This window comes from Rhinolophus hipposideros (genome assembly GCF_964194185.1).
Source record: "Rhinolophus hipposideros genome assembly, chromosome: 11".
Classification (NCBI taxonomy): domain Eukaryota; kingdom Metazoa; phylum Chordata; class Mammalia; order Chiroptera; family Rhinolophidae; genus Rhinolophus; species Rhinolophus hipposideros.
Window position 1 is genome coordinate 1,612,728 of NC_138057.1, and position 23,767 is coordinate 1,636,494.

The 23,767-nt window shown below is 42.4% G+C and overlaps 1 protein-coding gene across 1 annotated transcript in view; it reads right to left on the reverse strand.

The window, feature by feature from the left end:
• The window catches only part of LOC308504800 (contactin-associated protein-like 3), a 194,714-nt gene extending 174,151 nt beyond the window's left edge, over positions 1–20,563 (reverse strand). Inside the window, 1 exon segment of the mRNA XM_081066133.1 lies at positions 20,409–20,563. Coding sequence (XP_080922259.1) covers positions 20,409–20,493 — 85 coding nt within the window. The 5' untranslated portion in view covers positions 20,494–20,563.
• Positions 20,564–23,767: the final 3,204 nt, after the last annotated feature.

Genomic DNA, 23,767 nt, shown 5'->3' on the forward strand with positions numbered 1-23,767 from the left:
ATAGCAATGGCATTTTTTACAGAACTAGAACAAAAGCTTAAATTTTGTATGGAACCACAAAAGACCTCAAATCTTGAGACAGATGAACAAAATTAGAGGTATCATGCTACCTGATATCAAACTATACTACAAGGCTACAGTAATCAAAGCAGCATGGTACTGGCATAAAAACAGACACAAAAAATCTATGGAACAGACTAGAGAGCCCGGAAATAAACCCATGACTATATGGTCAATTAATCTACGATAAAAGAGGCAGAAATATACAATGGGGTAAAGACAGTCTCTTCAATAAATGATGTTGGGAAAACAGGACAGATACAAGCAAAAGAATGAAACTGGATCACTTTCTTCCACCATATACAAGAATAAACTCCAAATGGATTAAAGTCTTAAATGTAAGATCCAAAACGATATAAAACTCCTAGAAGAAAACATAGGTAGTAAACTATTTGACATTACTCTTAGTAATATGTTTTTCGATATGCCTCCTCGGACAAGAGAAACAAAAAGAAAAATAAACATATAGGACTACATCAAACTAAAGAGTTTTTGCATAGTGAAGGAAACCATCAACAAAACAAAAAGACATCCTACTGAATGGAAGAAAATATTTGCCAATGATATATCTGATACAGGGTTAATATCAAAATATATAAGGAACTCATACAACACCAAAAAAATAATAATCAGATTAAAAAATGGTCACTAGACTTGAATACACATTTCTCCAAAAAGGGCAGACAGTTGGCCAATAGACATATGAAAAGATGCTCAACATCACTAATCATCAGAGAAATGCAAATAAAAAACACAGTAAGCTATCACCTCACATTTGCCAGAATGGCTATCATCAATAAATCTACACACAAGTGTTGGCGAGGATGTGGAGAAAGGGAACCTTCAAATAAGTCAGACAGAGAATGACAAATGCCATATCATTTCACGTGTAAGTGGAATCTGAAAAACAAAATGTAGGGAGAATAGAGTTAGTCAGGCTTCCCTCCCCCGACCAGCTGGTGACCCTGGCCGGCCTGTCGGTCAGATAAGATAGAAGGTCGAGCAGGAACCGTCCATTGTGATGTTACTGTTTATGAACTCTCCTGTCGGCACCTTGGCTGTATGCCTCCTGTGTCTCTGTATGGTATAAAGGGGTCTGATCATTTTAGGGGATGGCTGGAGCGAGGAACGGAGACCGAGGGCTGTGGCAGAGACACGGTTGAGAAGATAAGCTGTATTGTACGGGGCTGCTGAGCAATGGGACTGTTGGACCTGTGCCCAAGGGCGCATGCTATGGGGTGCTGAGAAACAGGATGCTGTGAGTTATGAGGCTGCTACTAGCTACAGGTTGTAATCTGAAAATGACCAGCTGTGTGCAATAGTGAGAAACCCCTGGCTGGTCCCAGGAAGCCAGTAAATAAAACATGTCTGCTTTGCCTCCAGCTCCATGTATCCTCTCCCAGCTCCCCGAGTCAGACACCTTACCCCCGGGATACCACCCATTCGGACATTGACATGACACAAAATAAACAAACAAAACAGAAACAAACTCATGGATACAGAGAACAAACTGATGGTTGCCAGATGGCAGGGGGGTTGAGGGGCTGTGTGAAAATAGGAAGGGATTAAAGTGTACAAATTGCCAGTTATAAAAACAGTCATAATATATAATAACTATGTATGTTGTCAGATGGGTAGTAGACTTATCAGGGTGATCACTTCACAAGGTATATAAATGTCTAATCACTATGTTGTACACCTGAAACTAATATAATATTGTCACACGTCATATGTAATTAAAAATTTTAGTTATAAAAAAAACACAATGAGACCCCACTACACAACTATTAGAATGGCCGCTATCTGGAACACTGACAATACCACATGCTAGCGAGGATTCAGGGCAGCAGCAGCTCTCACTCGGTGTTGATAGGAATGCAAATGGTACAGCCTTTTTGGAAGACAGTCTGATGGATTCTTACAAAATTACACATACTCCTTCTATACCCTCCAACAAATCTGATCCTTGGTATTTACCTGAAGGTGTTGTCCACTTATGTCCACACAAAAATACGCACACAAATGTCTATAGCAACTTCATTCATTGACAAATCTTGGAAGCAACCAAGGTGTCCTTTAGTAGGGAATGGATAAACAAACTGTGGTATATCCATATATTGGAATATTATTCTGCAACATAAAGAAATAAGCTATCAAGACATAAAACTGATAAACAGGGTAGGTAAATATGATAGAAATGAGTGGGAAAGGGAGAGACCCAGCGCAGGTTACAAAGCCCATTGCTGCAGCTCCTATTTAGGTCCAGGACCCTTACATCTGCCCTCACTTAGGGCACCCCTGCCTTACTGTCCCAGCAGGATTGCAGGCTCACACAGCCACTTTGAAGGCTGGCTGCGTCAGGCAGCTGCCAGGGAACACTTACACAGAAAAGGACAAACAGGAGACTCAGGGTCTCACCACTCCCAAGTACAAAGGGGAGGGGGAACAGAGAGGGGTCGCTCCTCAGCAAGCACATGAGGTCTGCATTAAGTCCGTAGCTTGGGAGGACATGAGGTGAAGCACGCAGTAAAGGATGTGTATAATTCTGTAGCTCGGGGACGGGAACTGGCCTGTCCCACAGTCTGAAACAGGGGACACTCTGCCTTGGAAGGTATTTTAGACACAGGGAATGGAGAGGGGACGCCCTTCTCCCCCGTCTCCTGCTCTGTCTTTTCTCATAGATGGATAACCAGAACTCCGTCAGGAATCTCCCCTCAGCTGTATTCTACTACACTGGAACAAGTTTGACCTGAGACAAGAAGAAGAAGAGGCTCATCTTCCTCTACAATATGGCTTGGCCGCAATATAAATTAGGGGACAGAGATAGAGAAAGCTGGCCTGAAAATAGCAGTCTAAACTATAATACCATCCTACAACTGGACCTCTTCTATCGCAAACTAGAAAAATGACCAAAGGGTCATATGCCCATGCCTTTATGTCCCTCAGAGATGACTCAGACCTCTGTTGCCCTGGTAAGACAGACCCTTCAGTTCTACCATATTAACTCATCCACCCAGAGGTCCTGATCTTGGGGACAGTCCAACACATGTCCTCGGAACCCCTCCCCCTAAGGGACCACAGGAGATGGCATCTCCTACCTACCTCTCCTCAGACCCACAAGGACCTTTGCCTCCATTCCAGGGTCCCCTTGTGCCCCAAAGATCTGCCCCTTCCAGGAGGTAAGGGGAGGCCTAACAGGCAGCTCTAGGAGGGTGCAGGTCCCCTTCTCCATCCAGGACCTCCTCCAAGTAAAGACAGACTTAGGGAGCTACTCAGAGTCTCTCACTAAACGTGCAAATACAGATTCTGATTCTCCTGAGAAGGAATTAATGCTCAAAGAACAGTTCATTACTCAGCCTGCCCTACACATTGGGAGGATTGGCCAATGGACATGTTGGTTGATAGCATTTTGGTTGCCAACAGAAATTAAGGTTCCAAGGGTTATACATTTTAATTAATATAAAGATGATGTATGTTTTCAAAAACACATTTTTTAAGAAACTAAAAAAAAACATAGTTTATCCTGAGAATAGTTATTTCTAAATAAGTGAGAAGAAACAAACTGAGAGGGACTAGAAAACTTATAAAAGGTTTCTGAAAAAAAAAAAAATCTTGAAAAAAATTTTATATATGGTAAAATAAATATGGTAATATATATGGTAATAAAATTTTTTATTTGGAAAAATAAATATGGTAATATGTATGGTAATAAAATTTTTATAAGGTAAAATAAGTTTAATTAAATGAATTTAAATAACAAAAGTAAGCTGGTACAAAATTAGAGTTAAGTTTCCTCTCTCTGCTAAGACAATTATTAGACTATTAGTCTGCTACTGATATTATAAGAGCTTTCTGCCTAAAAAAACAAAAATCATATAAATCACCAAAATAATTTTCTGTGTTTTATATTATCTTAATTAGGTCCATGGTTTCTCCACAATAGTAAGAACTAAGTTTCACTAATAATTATATAAATTCTGTATTTCGAGACTGCTAGAGTTCACGTGTCCTTCTTGGTATCAGGTACAGGCCAGTGTAAGGAAGCGTGGCCTGACGTTTTCCCTAACCTGACAAGATGTTATAATTGTGACCCATTGGTTACATCTTTTTTTTTTTTTTTTTTAAGATTTTATTGGGGAAGGGGAACAGGACTTTTTTTCCAAGTCAAGTTGTTGTCCTTTCAATCTTAGTTGTGGAGGGTGCAGCTCAGCTCCAGGTCCAGTTGCCATTGCTAGTTGCAGGGGGCGCAGCCCACCATTCCTTGCGGGAGTCGAACCGGTAACTGAGCCATCTGGGAGCTCAGCGGCAGCTCAGCTCAAGGTGCCATGTTCAATCTTAGTTGCAGGGGGCAGAGTCTCCCATCCCTTGTGAGACTTGAGGAATTGAACTGGAACCTTGTGGTTGAGAGCCCACTGGCTCATGTGGGAATCGAACCGGCAACCTTCGGAGTTAGGAGCACGGAGCTCCAACCACCTGAGCCACCAGGCCGGCCCCATTGTTACATCTTGATAAAAAGGCTCAGATCCTTCCATGTTTCCCTGACAATAAAACCTAACCAGACCGTCAGCTCTAATACGTCTTTTGGAGCAAAAATTAATATCAGACCTGATATAATACATTAGATCCAGTCTTATATTAAAATAAGACTGGGTATTTATTATTATATTATATTATCATATCATATTATTGACCTGGTCTTAAATTAGATTAAAATAAGACCAGGTCTTATATTAATTTTTGCTCCAAAAGACACATTAGAGCTGACGGGGTCGGGCTAGGGCTTATTGTCAGGAAAACACAGTACACAAGGACAAATAATTTATTTAAATATCTTTAACAACTCAGACAAAAACAAAACAAACAAAAAAAAAAAAAAGAGGAAAGAAACAACTAGATCACAGACAAGGCCAGAGACAGGCCAGACTTTTGGCTGCAGTTATAGACAGGCCAAGGCCAGAGCCACGTCAGGGCCACCCCAGCAGCCCCAGAAGAAGAACAGCAGGTAAAGGAGCCTGCTTTGGACGTGCGAGCTCAGACCATGGCAGTGAGGGGTGTCCTACTCCTGCAAAGCAGCGCTGCCCCTGTGCAAATGAAAAGGGCACTAGAGAAGGGACCCTCGTCCCCTGCTTTGAAGGGAGCAGGGATTAACCCCTTCCCTATAAATGGCTGTGACTGACTGAGGTTCCCAGCTGCTCCCCTATACCCCCCAAAAAATGCTGTTCTCATCACAGGGGAGGAACTGCAGGTCACCCTTGACATGACAGGTAAGCCTGTTAATTTCCTGGTTGATATGGGAGCCATTCAATCTATCTTGATGGCTCACTCTGGACCTATTTCCTCTAAAACCTATTTGGTTATGGGGATAAATAGAGCCCCTAGATTTGGGTTCATACTCAGCCTGTTCCTTACCATTGGCCTATACCTTAGGGGAAATAAAAAACGAGCAAATCAGACTTGAAAATGGACTCTGGAAAGCTCTGTCAAGAAACCTTTCAGCCATGGCTTAACCTTCTACCAATAGCTCTGTTGCAGGTTCGAGTACACCCACAGGCTTCCCTATAACTCGGCCCTTATGATGCTTTCCATGGGAGGCCTTTCACTGTGTTACTTTCTTCCCCTACAGCTGTCAAGGTGCCAGGAGTCTCTAGCTGGATCCATCACTCCCGGATAAAACCCTGGAAAGGTGATGTAGGAGAAGATGTGCCATCTGGATCCCAGTGCTCCTGCAAACCACTGGAAGACCTCAAGTTATTATTCAAGAAAGTGCCACTAAGTATTAATAACTAACACCTGACTACTATTTACTATTTGATTTTCCTCCCAGCTCTTATTCTTTTTTTACTTATATCCCTCCTGGTACCCCGCTAAATAATTGTTTCTTATACAATGAGGCTAAATTGTCAACATGATATTAGTTCTCCTAGTTCTATTACATTCCCAGCCCTTTCATGGAGAATGGGAGACTAACACCCTTGCAAACTTTCCCAACATAATTGCAAAGGGAAATGGACTCTCGGACTGCTGGACATGCCACACGCAGCCCGGAACACCCCTCCTCTCTCCAGTTTCAGTCTGCCCATTTTAATCTCAGCCTTACGTTTCTTTCAAGGGTCCCCAAGGAGTTCCCTTGGTTGTCAGGTTAGACCCCTCAGCTACACGTCTGGGCTGCACTCACCTCACCCCACTAGTTAATCGGTCTGATACAACTAGGGTCAGAACCTTCAACTGTACATCCACATCTAGCCCTTGTCACTTCTGTACATATCGAGAGGGAGGCTACCTCTTGTCTGTCCAGTCCCCTTATTAGCCTATTACCTTTGACATTTCTAGAAGGGGCACTCCAAATACTACCTTCTGGTGTCCAGCTAGTCACACAGCTCATGACGGACAGGCAACAACATCTTAGAAACTTCACCACCTACCTCCAAGAGCAAGATGGGTACCAACAGGGCCCAGGGATGCTGAGCTGAGAGGAGACCTTTGCTCTCCCCAATACAACAGAGCTCCTCCTTGGGGCCCAGGTCTTGACCACATGGTTTAAGTCCTCCTCCCACATCGAGCTTGTACCCCCCTCCAGGGTATTTATTTCTCTGTGGTCCTCCTCAAAATGAACTACCCAACGAAAAGTTGCCAGGTGGGGTATACCACCACTCTCCTATCGCCCTGGCTACACATACATTGACAAGTCTCAGTTTGAAGGACGTGCCTTAGGCCTTTGAGGCATATCAATCACGGTTCATAACGTCACTCACCCCCAAGCCAAACAGGCCGTAGGACTCATTTAGTTGGTACTGGGGCTGCCGTTGGTCTAGCAGCCCCTTGGGGAGGATCTGCCTATCGCGAGGCTACTTTAACCACCCTAACAAAGTCATAGCTGCCCTAGCTCAAGGCATCGGAGCCGCCCTCCAGAATCTCCAGGGGTGCCTGGATTCGTTTGCAAATGTTGTCTTTGACCACTGACTAGCCCTTGGTTACTTATTAGCTGAACAAGGGGGAGTATGTGCGGTAATTAGTAAGACTTGTTGTGCTTATGTAAATGCCACCAGTCAAGTAGAAGAAGATATTAGCAATAGCAAGATCTATCATCAGGTTAAATGGCTTCATACTTTATAAAAAAATAAAAAATCCAACGACTGACTCCATTGGGCAGGCGGTAAAAGACATTCTACCTTCCATGACTTTGTTTCTACCCTTATTATGGCCTTTAGTTTGTATGTTGCTTCCAGTGCTATTTAGCCCATGTCTTTTTAATCTACTTTTCACATTTATTTCCTCCAGATTACAACAGTTCCATTTAAAAATGATGGTCCTCCAGGGATTCCAACTTGTCCCTCCGGACACAGAGGACTCTGATTTATACCAGTCTCCTCTCAACAATGTCGCAGGCAGCTTTCGCCTCCCATCTGCCAAAATTACAGGGACAACACCTCTTTCCTCCTGACGGAGAGCAAGAGGATTGGACCCTGACTATGACATCGCCTCCTTTCAGCAGGAAGTAGATACAGAAGAGACACATTGTCCCCTTTCCTAAGAGTTCAGGGTCTCAAACTCTTGAGAGGGGAATGATAGGATGGGTGGACAGAAATGAGTAGGAGAAGGAGAGACCTAGCCCTGGATAGACAGCCCCTTGCTGCAGCTCCTACTTAGGTCAAGATTCCTTGCAGCTGCCCTCACTTAGGACACCAATGCCTCATTGGCCTGCCAGGATTCCAGGCTCACACATGACCCTAAATCAAAGGGATGTATTGTTAGAAGAGAGAGAGAAAGAGGGGGGGAGAGGGAGAGACAGACAGAGAGAGAGAGACTGAGATCGAGAGAGCATCCCGCTTCTCAGAATGTACACCCTGCTACTCAGGGCCGTTGTAACGAGTTCAGACAACCTTGGGAGCAAGAAGGGAGTACTAGGCGTGCCAGATGAAAGAATGAGAGGTGCTGGAGGTGGGGGTGAGGGTGGGGAACAAGTCTACCCATAGAGATAAAAACCCTCACAGATGTAAGGAGAGCCTGTGTCCCTCTCTTGGATCAGCCAGCTCCATGTCTCAGAGTGTACTTGCTTTTTCTAATGAACTTCTGGCTGTTCTGTGCTGCACAGACTGTCTCTTGACTGCATTCTTTTTTCAAGAAGACAAAGAGCCGAGGTACAATGTCATTCCCGGTAACAAAACGACATGTGGCCACTTGACTGCATTAAGTAAAAGAAGCCAGTCTGAAAAGGCTACATGTATACTGTACAATTCCAGCTATATCATATTCTAGAAAAGGCAAAACTATGGAGACAGTAAAAATATCAGTGGTTGCCAGTGTTTAAGGGATAAATAGATAGAGCACAGGGGATTTTTAGGGCAGTGAAACTACTCTGTATGCTACCACAACGGTGGAGAAACGTCAGTATACATTTGTCCAAACCCACAGAATGCACGACATCAGGAGTAAACTGTGAATTATGGACTTTGGGTGGCTTTCAGGTGTCAGTGTAGGTCCATCAGTTATAACAAATGTACCACTCTGGGGGGAGGGGGGTTGACAGTGGAGGACGACATGCCTGTGAGGGTGGGGGGTGGGGAGAGGGGGCAGAGGGCACATGGGAATCTCTGTACTTTCTGCTCCATTTTGCTGTGAATTTAAAACTGCTCCAGAAAAATAACCTATTAAAGGGTGGGGGGAGGCTGCTGTCTCTTTACCAACAACCTGAGACATCACTTGAGTGAAGGCTGAGGAAGGAGATAAATGCATAACCTTAGAGTTGTTTTTTTTAAAACAAACATAGAAACAAACAAAAAAAAACTTACATTTCCAGGATCCTACTTCAAAACTTAGCTTTTGCACTTGCCCTTGCAACTGAAAGAATCAAGTCTATTCCTTCACGGTTTTAGAATCGTGCAACACTGTGTATGTAACTCTACGGAAACTTAGAGGAACCAAAGCTGTGAAAGGAGAATTGTTTGTTTCCTTCAGATCGTCCTGCTTCAGTACCCTAAGAAGACAAGGATTTAGACCTATTTAAAAGGCAAATTTTAATAATCCCAATTATTGTTCACCATGGCCAATGAAAACTTATATTCAGCAAAAGAGACAGATTCCCAGTGACAGGGGTGGTTCTAAATTACAACAAGAGCTGCTTTAATGAATCAGCCTACTTCTCTCATAGGATCTGCAGGTTTTTCTAAAGAAACAACATTTATCTTTATTTCTTCAACTTCCATTGCAATGCCTGGCGCATGGTAGGCACTTGATAAATGTTTACTGAATTCAATTAACTGCAAATTGGAAAGCTACAACTTTAAATCTCCATATATGTTATATATCAACCCTGAACATATATTGACCTTAAAGCATTGCGACAGCCAAATTCCTTCTAACAGGAAAAGCATGCCATCTTAATTTCCAGACCTGGTGCGGGGTAGGTATGTGATAGCGGAATGAAGGAAAACAGAGGAGAGGGGCTCTCACTAACAGAAAGGGATTGCCCACAAAGCACTGACTACAAGACATTTTTGCTCCTCCTTAAACATGACATGGCAGTAAAATTCAACAATCCACTGCACTCACCTATTTTTCAGAAAGAATTCACAAACGGAAAGAAGAGAACATTTCTACATTAGGAGAAAGTAACATTTCTAGATTTGTCAAGATTGTGCAATTCTGTGCAATAAAATTCAGGGTAGAAATAGACAAAGCAGAAGTTTTACAGACACTGACACCCAAAGGACCCTTTTCATACATTAAATTAGATGGCGTCCCAATATACTAGTGAGAGTGAAACAGGCATTCTGGCTACAGGGTACCTGGTAGGGGCTCTCCCAGGGCCCCAGGCAGGACCTCTAACCCCTTACATCAGCGTAATTATCACCAAACTTGAACAGGAGTAAAAAGCACAGGGGGCATTTTAAAAATTGGCAATTCCTCACCCCGCCCCTGAAGTTCTGATTTAGTGCATATTTTACTTTGAGCCCATCAAACCAGAGCATTTTCAGATGCAACTGATGATATCTGTGAACTCAAGGCAGACACACTGTTCTTGAGAGAAGGAAATGCACGCCGCTCAGGACAGATGCTGCGAGATGTCTGCGATGGATGAAAACTCGCTTGTGCCAGAAGAGCCGGACAGCTGCTCCACGTGGCCTATTAGGTTCTGTGGTTAGCATTTAGCAGTGTTGGAAAGTTGGCTAGTGCAAGACACAATTTCAAAAATCTGAAACCCTCCCAACGTAGTGCCCGGAAAGACACACTTGGGAAACTCAGCTATTGACTCATATTAGTATTGATATTGCCCTAGATATTTCGTTTTGAAAGATTTTAAGTAGCCACAGCTCGTTAACTGAAGAACTGCCTTGCTTGCATATAAATCTGAAATGTCCATTTTAAGGGACAAAGTCTAATATTCCACAAGCTATACTCGAATTGTTAAAATGGTCCCAGAGCAATGAAGTGTGCATCTTTTAATTCTTCTGCTCACACACTGTTCACATGAATTACCTAGATACCTGTATTGCAATTGTCATCAATCACAGTTTCACTCTATAAATGTTACTTGTATATAAGTCACTTCATGGAGAAAGTACCTAATAAATATTTCTTGAGTGAAAAAATCATTTATTTTGAAAGTTTAGACTAATTTCTTATCCTTTAAGTTTCTCAATTTTCTCCGGTGAAAACTGGAGACAAAATCATTTAATTCTTCCTGTTACATGATTGTAGAACAATTGAAAACTGTTGCACAATTTTTTAAATCCCACAATGAACATGAAAGGATTAATTGTTCATGCTTCTAGAAGACCACGTGACTTAAAAATGCACAAAATTTAACAAAAATATCTAACAACTGTAGTATCATATTTTCTGGATGTTTTCAGAGAGAATCACTCACCTCTTCACTCACTCAACAAATATACATATGGAGAACCCACTGTCTCCCAGGACCACCCTGAGCTCTGTGGATTAGGGAGTTGGAACAACCACAAAGAAAAATGAAGCCGCTGCTCTTTGGAGCGTGGGCGAGGGTACAAATAAATAAGTGCTTAGAGCTTCAAGGGGAGGGGGCCAAAGGCCCAGTGGAGGAGAGCATTCTCCCTGTTAGTGCTGCGGCGGTCTGACCTGGGTCATGGAGCTGCCCGCAGAAAGCTGCCTGAGCGCCATGCAGCATGGACAAGACTGCCTGAAAGGTGAGAAGAGGCGTACCCTGATGGCACAGACTGCATCCAACCAACTATGCGGACATGAAACCCCTCTTTGTTTAGGTGCATTTGATTGGCTCCTCTGTCATTTATCACCGAGAGATGTTGGCCGATACCCCAATCCTGACACTCCAATTTCTATCACTCCACATACAATCAAACAACCATTAAGGCCTGGAAAGTGTTCTTTCTGTGCGGCGCCACTTGGTCATTCTCGCTGCCACCATCCCTCTCAGGCCCTCCCACACCTGTGAGATGAAGTGACAGTGGAAGACCTCTGAGAGAATGGGTCCCCTGGGAAGCAGTGACGGAGGAAGGACACCTTGATGAAGCCAAACCCATGCCAGCTGAACCCAGTAATCACTTGGCATCACAGCCGGTCATCCTCCATCCAGGAAAGTGGAGCAGGAAGATGCTCATGGAGGTTCTGCATAGGGGCGCTGGTGTGGGGCCGAGGAGGAGCTGGCAGGGTCATCCCTGGAGAATGGGACCATGACACAATATATGTCCTCTAGCCTACAAATTGTATCTTCCCACTCCCTCCTGCTTCACCTTGTAACACTACTCACAAGGTAAAGGATCTTTTTCTAGGCAAACATGCAGTCTGTCTCCCAACAAATGACAGGTCACTTACAAGAAGGAATGAGATTAATCATCAGTAGTGATGTATATCTCTCAAAGATCAGGTTTTCGGGTTAGTGGTTAAATTTTATTCTTATGATCAAGGAAACCAATATTGTGTCTTCTTATTCTTGAACTATATATAGTTCAAATCGATCATTTGATTTTATCTAATGGGTAACTGACTCTGAGACCATCAACTCTACTGTGTACTATGCCTGAAAAATTTTTTTCAGTAAATTTCCTTGTAACTTTAAGAAAGCAAAGAATAATTTGGTGTTCGCTTCCTTAAACTCTCTTACTTAAATAGAGTTTAAATATATCTTGAACTCTATTCAATGTATCCTCCTCAGTTCCCCAATTTCGTTAACTCTCAGCAATGATCGTGCGTTTCACACCATAGCAAAGGATATGCCCTGAAAGGCCAGATTTTCCTGTCACAACTTCCATGAACTGATGTATTGCAAAGAAGCCAAAGAATCAGACATGGAGCAGCTAGTTAACTTGATGACATTACAGAGCTATTTATTTTTTCTGTTTATGTTGTATTGCTTTTAGTGTGGTGATGTTCCTATTCTGGTGTCTAAACATAGAAAACACAGCAAAAAGTCAAGCTAAATAACAAATCCTTAAGTTGATTACCTGCAAACATTTGAACAGATGTCTATAAGTAGACATTTATTTTTCTTAAATCAGCCAAATCTAAGACATTAAAAAGGTTAAAAGTTTTTACAATACTTGCTTCCATAATAGACATTTTGATTAAAGTCACTTTAATGACCTGAATCAAATCACTGATTTCTAATGCTAATCAGTTTCCCTTTATTACAGCTAAAGGCCTGAGATCAAACCCTTCCAGCCACCTCAGCACTGTCCTCACAGGGGCCAGGACCTGGGTAGGCCTCAGAGGCCTGTGAACTCGGGAACACAAAGCAGCTCAGGAATGGGAAGGCAATAGTTTCACCTGGGCCGGGGTGGTGTTATAGTTCTTAATTGCTCACGTGCTCAGAAATTCAAAGTGGAGAATATTTTGCCTGGTACCAAATAGGAAAGAATGCAATTCCACTAACAGAACTGCCGCCTAATCCACTATATGCCTCTCTGACAAATACTGACAGTGGTTTTTAATTCCTTCAGCAGCTTTGTCTACCATCCACCTCCCCCAAGGGACACGATAATTTGCACATGTACACAGTGATCACTCTGCTCCTTTTGCCATCAATTCACCACTCCTAGAAATAGTGTGTTTGGCTTGACTTTATCAAGCTTTCCGGTTACCTGAGGATTTGTAGATGTTAAATTAAAAACTAATTACAGCCTTGAGTACTGCAGGTAGCACCTGACTTAATGTTTCAAGGCAGCAGGTTAGTGCCACATGAATCGAAACAGTAATTTCACTGCTTGCTCACAAGCCCAGAGAAATCTTCTGCCGGGTCTTGAACACGCCAAGGAATGGGATGATACTGAAAGGATAATGAGGACATGAGGTCTAAGCCTCAGCATTCAAGTGGCTACGGAAGGTCATAGAAACTGCCACAGATTCCAAACGGGGCTGAAACTAGTTCCTTCCTCCCACAGGAACACATGGCATACAATTTCCTTCTCCGTGGGACAATCGTGAAGGCAGGTGACGGAACCACAAGTGAGACAGTATTTAAAAGTCACATCTTAATAAGATTTCAGACGAGATAAATTTAAATAACTGGCACACCATTTATCTCAGCCCTTAGAATGACATCCAAAAACACTGTATTTGTCAATTAAAACAGCAAACTTTTTTCACGTGGTTCTCCACGAGTTGGATAAAACTGACACACCCTCCATGAGTATCTTATCCAGAAGTACTACAAAGCAAAAAGTTAATAAAAGGCACATAGAAAGGATATATCACACCATTTTTTCATTTGCGATTTACAACCTTCGAGGGAGGTTTTTGGGTTTTTTTGTTTGTTTGTTTTGTTTTTTACTGGTCTATTAAATGGGTATATACAGAAGGTGCCAAAAAATGAGTACACATTTTAAAAAAGGAAACAACTGTATTAAAATCGTAATACTTGTTGGAAGTAAAATCAATCATTCCCCAAAACACCTTCTGAGAGAACGTCATACTACACATTGCCACCGTAATTCAATTCAACTTCGAAAAGTAATGCATAGATCACATCTCTTCAAATGTGTATACATTTTTCTGGCACCACCAGTATTTAAATAAAAATTCTATAGTTTTTAATTTTAAACTACTTAAAATGTCAAAGGCTTTATGTTTCAATTATATTTCAAATCAGTAATACCCATTATGTAGAACTGAAGGAGGATATTTTTTCCTTCTGATGCAAGCCAGACTCCCTGTTATATTATTGCAGAGCAAGCTTTCCAATGAACAAGAAACCAAACTAAGCACAGTCATTATCACACAATATTATATGCACACCTAAAAGACATGTGCACTCTGTGTCAAAGCACTATTTTCAAAAGGGAAAAACACAACTCCGACAACTATAAAACAAATGCAGACCCAAGATTTATAAACTCACCAATGAATGATCCAGTAAAAGAACGTTTTGAGAAACTGGGAATTTACAGGCATTTATAAAATAATGTTAGAATAAGATTGCTAGTTTACACAAAAACTGATTCATGTCCTACTGGGCAATAAAACCATTTGCACCTGAAAAAAAAAAAGAACTCATCAATTATAACTTATAACTCAGTGTCTAAATTCTAATCAAATACTAGTAAATGACCAAGTCAAACTTGGGTACATTCTTCCACATAATTAAACAATCTTGTGGGCCTATTAAACAATGCTTCTACATAAGGTCAAAGGTCATGCTGTCATACCCTCTTAGTCCAGGATTCACAAGTTACAGTAACTTTCTTAACACATGATAAAAGACATTTAAAACACATAATCCTGTGCCACAGAATTCAAACTAGGAAAAACAAGTCTTTATATTTTGAAAAACATATTATATTTGGTTTAATTCCTTTCAGAAATAAGCAGATAAATAATTCAGTTTTCAGAAGTTATTCAATAGAAGGCGACAGACGCCTAAAGCGACCAGCGCCACACGGGGATAGGTGGCAGGTGGCGTGAGGACACTGAAGTCACTCTGCAGAACACCATTGAAGCCAAGCCTTTAAAGGTTTTACAAAGTAAGTGGAGAGAAGATCCGAGGTTAATTTCATCTTTGTTATTCAGAAAACTGGAATTTCAGGTAAACCTTGGATCTAGTATTCAAAATTTTTGAGCTATTTTTATACTTTTATATCCAAATTCTGTTTTTGATTTAAAGGGAAATTTTAACCGAAAATTTACTCAGCTAATTGAAATTTGTCTGTTAGTGAATATGTTTAAGAACTTTCAAATGATTTGGGTATTTTTTTCCCCAAATCAACTCCAATAAAAAGCGCATTTTCTTAAGCTCCAGTCCTCTCCCTGTAGCACCCTTCCCAGCCTGGAATGGTCACTCATAATGTGTCTTCAGGGTCAGGGTTATTCTGTTTGTTTCTGCTTACTTTCCCAAAATTGTATAAGCCTCAGGCCCCACAAAACTTGGCTCTACCTACCCCTGCCTATCACTCTGTTGACAGGCACGTGACTATGGAAGTTTTTGGAGAGAAAATGTTTTTGTTTTCTCAAAGTCTTCAGAAACATCCTGACTTCAATTTATGGGAAGTGTATTCAATTACTATTCACAAGGTTCTGTTTGCCAGCTCGTTGAAGGCTCTTTCCAAAAAGTCCCAGCTCCAGTGCCTATGAAAGCCCTCACTCAGCCCTATATCCTGACTCCTTTTCCCCAACATTTTACTACATCCACAAATGGATTCACTGCCCCTCTACATCACACTGATGAACTTGGAAGATCAAATTCTCTCTAGAGAAACACTAAGCACGCTACTGAGGAAAGAAGAGCCTGAACCAGTTAAAACGTCAGCAGGACTTTAGTCCATATTAGCCAAAGCGGAAACTTCCCTGTAGCCTGTATTGAACCTCTAGCACTCATGACATTACGGGAGATGGAATGGCCTCACTTAGAAATAAAGAATGTTTACACTTAGTAAGAAATTACAAAGAATCCATGCCCACTGAACTGACAAGATTTCTGCAAATCAAAATCCTAGAGAAGAGACTTGTAGACATTTGCTGAAATAAATGCCCATCATTTTATACTTGTTAGCAATTGTAACATTATGTTCAGTTCCTCCATTCTGCACTCATATATTTTTATACCAAATAACTGAAGTCAATCATGTTATTGGATTAGGATAATTTATACACTGCAAGTGTCTATTAGATCATATATGTATGTTGTTTATATTTTAAAGGGATAATATTTAATCCCTTTAGTGGGATAATTACTATTACAGGATTATACTAATACACTTTCACCAAAGATGATACAGAGTGATGCCTTGGCACAAAAGGAGTTAACGCTCCAATGAAGAAAGGGTTCAGATCTGACACAAATCTTCAAATTGAGGTGCTAATATGTTTATTGCTTAGGTCAAGTGCTAGGTATGCATGAAGTTCATGGGTTTGTTACCCATAATGGCCATCAAAATGGGCTTGATCTGGACCCCCAACCATGGGCAGACACACCTCTCACTATGTATGCAGGATGCAATGGGAAGAAGAGAGGCACTAATGGACAAAAACGAGTCCAGATTTTCACTCTCAGAAGAGCGATTCAAAGAGTATGCCCCACCTGCAGTGGGCCAGACATATATTTTTTTCATCTTGCAATGAGAAGGGCACTTTTCACAGGGGAAAGAAACAGAAACAAGCTTCTAGAGAAAATTACAAGTACTAGTATGTAACAGGGTAGGATCGACTCTGTTATACCAAATTGAATCCCTGGATCAAAAAATTTCACAATTTATATCCAATATCAATGATTGGAATGTGTAGAGGAGACATGCACTATCAGGTATACCTTATACTTCATTTGCATAGGGAAATAATTCAGCTGTAAATTAACTTCCAATTGTATTGTTCGGAAGGCAGGGGGAAGATGAACATTACTCCTCAGTGATGGCAACCCAGGAGACAGACTTACAATACTAAACAAGCTATCAAAGGTTGACATTTTCTTATTCTGATTATATTTCTTCTTCCTCTCAAAAGGCCTTGAAATTCATAAAGAAATAGTACTTTCACAAGGATAATTCTAAAGCAGAGAGCTATCACTTTCCTCCCTCCAATTGTGCCTCTTTGTGAGAAGGGAAAGAACTGCCTACACAACTTCTAGAAAACAGGACTCTAGCTTGGAATCTATACTCACACTTTCCTCTGAGCTCCATTCAGAAAGACATCTTCTTATAACACACTCACCTTGACAAGGACAGAGATCAAGAGGGCAGACCAGGTAGCTAGCTAACATTTTTAAAATATCAGGCCCAGGGTGGCTGGTTGGCTCAGCTGGTTAGAGCACAGTGCTCATAACACCCAGGTCACCAATTGGATTCCCACATTTGGCCAGTGAGCTGCGCCCTCCACAACCAGACTGAAAACAATGACTTGACTTAGAGCTGATGGGCCCAGGAGAAACACACTTGTTCCCCAATATTCCCCAATAATAATAACAATAATAATAATTATTATTATTTTATATATACATATATACATATATACGTATATATATATGCATACATATGTGTATATATACATATATATATATATATATATATATATATACACACATCAGGCCCTCGGTCCTATTTTAGAGGATGCAGTCCATTCAGTTTCATTTTCAAAAAGACAGAGAATGAAGAGAAAAAATAAAAAGCCTATTATCTTGACCATTTAGAAACAATTTCCCCCTGTGCAGAATCCTCCTGACTTAAAATGTCCCATTGATGAAAAAGGTTCATGTCAAAATGTGTATAACCTCTGAGATGTCAGATGTTTTAAGCAAGTCCTGCTCCTTGAGGAGATGTCTGATGACAAATCCTCACCCAGGCTGACGCCCTGGCTGACTGATTTACTGCTGAAAACTAGCTATAGAGTAACACTGTCATTGGGACCATGTGGGAAGAAGATAAAGCTCTTTAAAAAATTGATATACAGTTCTCATTAATTTCTTATTAGTACTCAAGAATATGTCATTTTTGTTAAAGTCGTGTCTGAAAAGATTGAGTTTTTAAATATTTCTAAGTAAAAAAGGTTAGCCATCAAATAGCATGAGCAATGCTGACGTTCACCATTTCTTGTTCATAGCCTAACTCTCACTCTGATGGCGAAGTCTTCCATAGAATTTCTCAAATAATAGGGGAGGACTAGACAGACCCCTTTACCTTCACTCAGTAATAACAGATTTCAAATAATGTTTGAACTACCTTGGTTATACACACATATGCAATACAAATACACAACTTCCAATTATTCAAGAGTTAAAGACAAATTGAATCGGGCAAATTAGCTGATCGAGACCACAGTGAGATTCATTCACCATTATTTCTACTGCTACAAATGATACTGTCAAAATGAGATCACCAAGAAATGGTCAAATGCACTTTGTGTAGACTATGAATCTTTAAATCTACAAAGTGGTTTAAATAAATATATACTTGACGCTTGAAGAACTATCAATAGCCATATTTGTGGTGATCGAGGATTCTAACTTTAGTATCTAAAATGATATTAGCAATGCAGATTTACACAGGGACTTTAATTTGACTATTGAATAACAGTAGTTAACACATCTAAATAAAAAGAGGCTGAAATATGAAAACTAGCATTGGCATCAGCGAGAGACCCAGACAGAATGACAAATCCAATTTACACACAGATATCTGCATGGATATTGAGACATGGAGCACCTCAGAGGACGTGAGTCCTAAAAAGGACGTTCAGTGTAAAAGAATGTGATATCTCCACGGATTTTAGGGAAGAAACTACAAATAGAAATATAAAGAAATATCAAAACAACTGATCTTGTCAATATCCTGTAATTACAGCTAAGGAAACCAGAAAGGCAACAGGGCACTCTGTTTCTCTCTGATTTCTGAAGCCATCTTTGCTTTAAGTAAAGTGACCTCCAGTGACTTTTTAATTGTACTTCAGTGTTGTATGTCGAATTATTCTACACTTCATTTATACAAGCAAATCATTTAGTACTAGCCATTTTAAATTTCTTAGCAAAATGAAAAATGTTCTGTTGCAGGACCTTAGGATTAGATTTTATGTAAATACCTAATTTAAATCATTCATGAAGGTTGTTGCAGAAAGCTAAATTCAAATTGTATCTGAAATACAGGGCAGTATTTGCATAAAGGAGACTAAAGCTCATTTTTAGGAGTGAGTCACACACATAATTTGGCATTAAGTGAGTGAATACTAAATGATGACAGTACAAAATCGGCACAGCCTCCCTGCATATAAGGGTGAATGCCTGGGAGGGTAACTTTGCAATGCTTTTCATTTGGTGGTGAACTTCCTGGTGATGGCAGACTTGGACCCCCAAGAGCTAAATCTGGATGCCCAACAGCAACGTCAGTTTCCCAAGAAGCCTACTAGCACTTTGTTGAAAAGCACACAGGTTTTTCCAATAACCCACAGACTGATTTAATATAAGTGAATATATACGTATGTAGGTATAAATATATATATATATATATATATATATATATATATATATACTGCTTCTTCACTCTCATCAAGAATATATATATATTATATATATATATATATATATATATATATATATATATATATATATATATATATATATATAATGAGAGCGCGCTGGGAGGGTGACTTCCTTAAAATTCCTCAAGGAAAGAGAAGCCCCGTGATGGGCCGTCAATCTCACGAACACTTTTACAGCTTGTTCTGATTCCCGGATTAAACGCTTTGAGGCCGGCCGAGACCGGGCTAGCATCTTTAGATCAGACTCAGAGCGCTGGTCCAGAACAGATCCTCACCGCAGGACAAGCCGGAAACACACGTCACAAAACACGAGCGGGTACCCTTGTAAATAAGCCTGAACAGCAGCGGTTTTCCCTTTGGCGGGGACTTTCCCCAGGCCGTCCGGGGGGCTCTGCGGGAGCCCTGGCACCCCACCCGAGCCCTGGGTGCACTCGGAAGGGCGCCAGCGGCAAACCTCAGTGCTGGTGCAGGACCGCAAGGCCGGCCGCGGTCGCCCTTCCCGCCTCAATGCTACGAAATGCATCTGTACACAAATGCATGGCTCCACTGGCTGCTGTTCTCTTGTTGTCTCACGCTACTCTCCCGCTGGGCTCTCCTCGCGTCCCAACACTCGCACGCACATTTTAGGTTTCACTAGAACTTGAGCTTCCTCAATGAACGTTCAATACAACCGTCTAGGATTCAGCTCAGACAAAAACGGTCAAACCCGGCTTCGCGCATTTCAGGCGTGACAAGAGGAAAATCATCATACACCATCCTGTCTTGGCGCTGAGGCTTGGAGATGCTTTTTAAATGCCTCATTCCCAGAAACAGGCTAGGGACTCCATCTGTAAATGTCCATTAAAAACACGAACACAAAGCAGTGTTGTCGCTATAAGTTTGGAAAGGCGCACTGTACTCACAAGTGTCCCCTGCCACTCCTGTGCTCCGGGGCTGAACAGACAAAAGGAAGAGCATCCCGAGAAAGGCTCCCGCCACAAGCTTCATGGTCACAGTTGCCGCAGCTCCGCACCGCGGAGCCAGAGCCGTCGGGCAGGGCAGCTGCTCCGCGCGGGCCCGCCGCGCCCTCCCCCGGCCCTCCCCCGGCCCTCCCCCGGCCCTCCCCCGGCCCTCCCCCGGCCCTCCCCCGGCCCTCCCCCGGCCCTCCCGCGCTCGGGGCGGCGCGCCCTGCGATCCGCGCAGCCGCCGGGAAGCGCCCCCACCTGCGGCCACGCGCCCCTCCAGCCCTGCCCGCTCCGCCCGCGCCCGCCGCGCCGAGCTCCGCGCTGCCCGGGCGCCCCCGGCGGTGGTGGGCGGAAGAGCGCGTCGCACCGCCGACCGCCTTGGGCCTAAAACCGCGCCCTTGGAGATGGGGACAGGTCGCCAAAGCGCGGCGCTGCTCCTTCGGCCGCGCCTTTCCCACTCTCCACAGCTGAGCAGTTCAATGAGCTTCAGGCTGAGAGGCCACTGTGATGATGCCTGAGCCTTAGCATTGAGCCTTAGCATTGGTGCCAGTCATTTTTTTAGTTGAAAACGAGAAGTTAAGACAGAAATAACTAATCAGGTTTGAAGAAAATATTTACATGTATTGAAAACCAACGTAAAGAAGACTTTTTAAAACTAATTTAATGAATCATTAAAAACACCTTAATGGACCTTATTATGGTTATCATTTTGCAATATATACAAGTGTCAAATCATCACACTGTACACCCTAAACTACAGTGTTGTATGTCAAGTGATGTCTCAGTGAAACTGTACAAATAAAAATATAACTCCGTTTTTTAAAAATTAAAAATGCACCGTGCTCCTGCTATAGTGTCAGCATTTTATTATGCATATTCCTACTCGGATACTTGACAGTTATGATCAGTAGATACATAAAACCATAAACTGGCATCCTGGGAGAAGGAACATTATTCCAAATATTATCACACATGAAGTGAAATTATGCTAAGTAGGTGAATTGACTAAATTGATGAAGACTTCTGAAACAACTCCTATCTTCTGTATGTGTATTCCATTTCAGTCATGTTCTTTATGAAGAATTCCCAAAAGGGACATACTGAAAAATGATTGAATATAAAGGAAAAGACATCTTCTACCCCCCCCCAAAAAAAGAAAAACAAACAAAAAAAGACTCCATAGCCTAAAGATAGAAGCCAGGTGGCCCACGAAGAGAAAGGATTTCAAGACCTGTGACTGAAATTAGTTTTCAGCCTCGTGGCCTCCTTGACCTCCTGAAAAGCCTGCCAGCAGATGTAACTGAAGTAGTCAGGAGCATGACATCTCGGGGTCAATACTCTCCTAAAACTGTGTACCAAATGGAGACAAATGTTGTCACGCAGGGGACCCTGCTCGCTGCACCATTTGTCATGCGGGGCGTCAGGCGGAGTCTCAGCTCCCGCTCCCCACATAAGAACGCAGGACATGGTGAGGCCAAAAAGGAACACCCACGGAGCCATAAGTAGGGGGGTCATATCACTATATTCTCACCAGCCACATCCACCTCTGTGCAATCCGCTCTTGCTAGCCCCCATTCTTTTCTGCTAGCGTAGCCACAGCAGTTATATTAGTGGCCAAATGGCTTACGGGTTACAGCTGACGGCCAACTAGCCACAGCTGATGGCCATCTGATCACAGTTGATGGCCATTTACTACCCGAGCCAGCACCTTTCTATGTGAGGCCGAGAGCCTGGAAACTGCTTTTTGGGGCTTTGTCCCCACAAATGTGCTGAGACTTGGTAACAGGCCGCAGGCATTCTTGCACCTTCCAAAGTCATCACACTATGAAAGGAACTTGAACCTTTAGCACGGCCCCACTTGCCTGAGAATAAGCAGAAAAGCTGTTTTTATTATTCCTAATTTGCACCCCGGGAAAAAAACGAGAATGAAAAATTCAAATAGCTTGCCAAGGCCACATAGTTAACAACTAGAGGGGCCGAGAATTTGACCAAAATATGTCACCTGATCCCAGGTTTACAGCTTTCTCCACTCCCACTCAGGGCCCCCAGGAATGGGGAACATTTCCACCCACCCCAGTAGTTTGCAGTGGGAAACACTGACAGCAAATCTTGCTCAGAAAATGCACTGGGAAACTTGTGAAAAGCCAGAGGCATTGGAGTGACTTTCATTCATTCACAAGAGACCTCCAATACCTGCCCTGAACCTGAATACTCCTAATTTTTAAAAACAAATATAAATTAGTGATTTCTATTAGGGTTTAATATATTGTTTTAACAACAACCTATATACCAGGTATGTGTGTGTGTGTTCTAAATAAATGGTTATAGCATTCTTTTGGAGTAAATATTGCTATGGTCATTTAACATAGACGTTATCGCTATGCTCATAACATAGATAGACTGGACCTCAGAGACTTTAATAGACATCTTGAGAGTCACACAGCAAGCCAGACTAGGAAGCCAGGTCAGCTGAGCTCTGAAAACCCCTCCTCAAAGCTTCAGTGTCTCTAACAGAATAGTTGTCACCTGTGAAAACTGTTTTCAGTTGTTCACAGGAAATCTATTTAAAATGGATTAGCAGACACCTCAATAATTGATGCCAATAAAACCAAAAAGGACAGTGACGGTGAATTACTTGAGCAGGCACAAAAAATGGATTTGCAAGTCAGAGACGAGAACAGCCTAGAAGGGAAAGGGACTGTGGGTCCCCACCCCTGCATGCTGGACAAGAAACACGGGTGTAATGCAGGGACTCAGCTCCCGCGCCCCATACAAGAACGCATAATATGGTGAGGCCAAAAAGGAACACCCACGGAGCCATAGGTAGGGGAGTCATATCACTATAGTCTTGCTGGCAGCTGGGTTGGGGACACAGGAAGCAGGAGCCACACTGTCTGCAACTTGCTGTCCACTTCTGCAATCTGCAACCCGCACTCCGCCATGCTATCTGCAATCCATGTTTGCCAGCCACCATCTTCTTGCTAGACCCCATTTTTTTCTAGCGTAGCCACAGCAGTTATATTAGTGGCCAGTGGCTTACTGGTTACAGCTGACAGCCAACTAGCCACAGCTGATGGCCATCCAATTATAGTTGATGGCCATCTACTACCCGAGCCCGCACCTTTCCATGTGAGGTCAAGAGCCTGGAAACTGCTCTCTGGGAGTCCATCCCTACAACAGGCCAGCAGGCCAACACTGGGGTCCATCACATGGCCTTCCAGACAAGGGGAGCCCCAGGTGAGGAGAGTGGAAGAGACTATGCAGAGCAGTGCCCAGGGCAAGGCCTTGCTCACAGGTGGCCCATGTGGCTCCTGGTT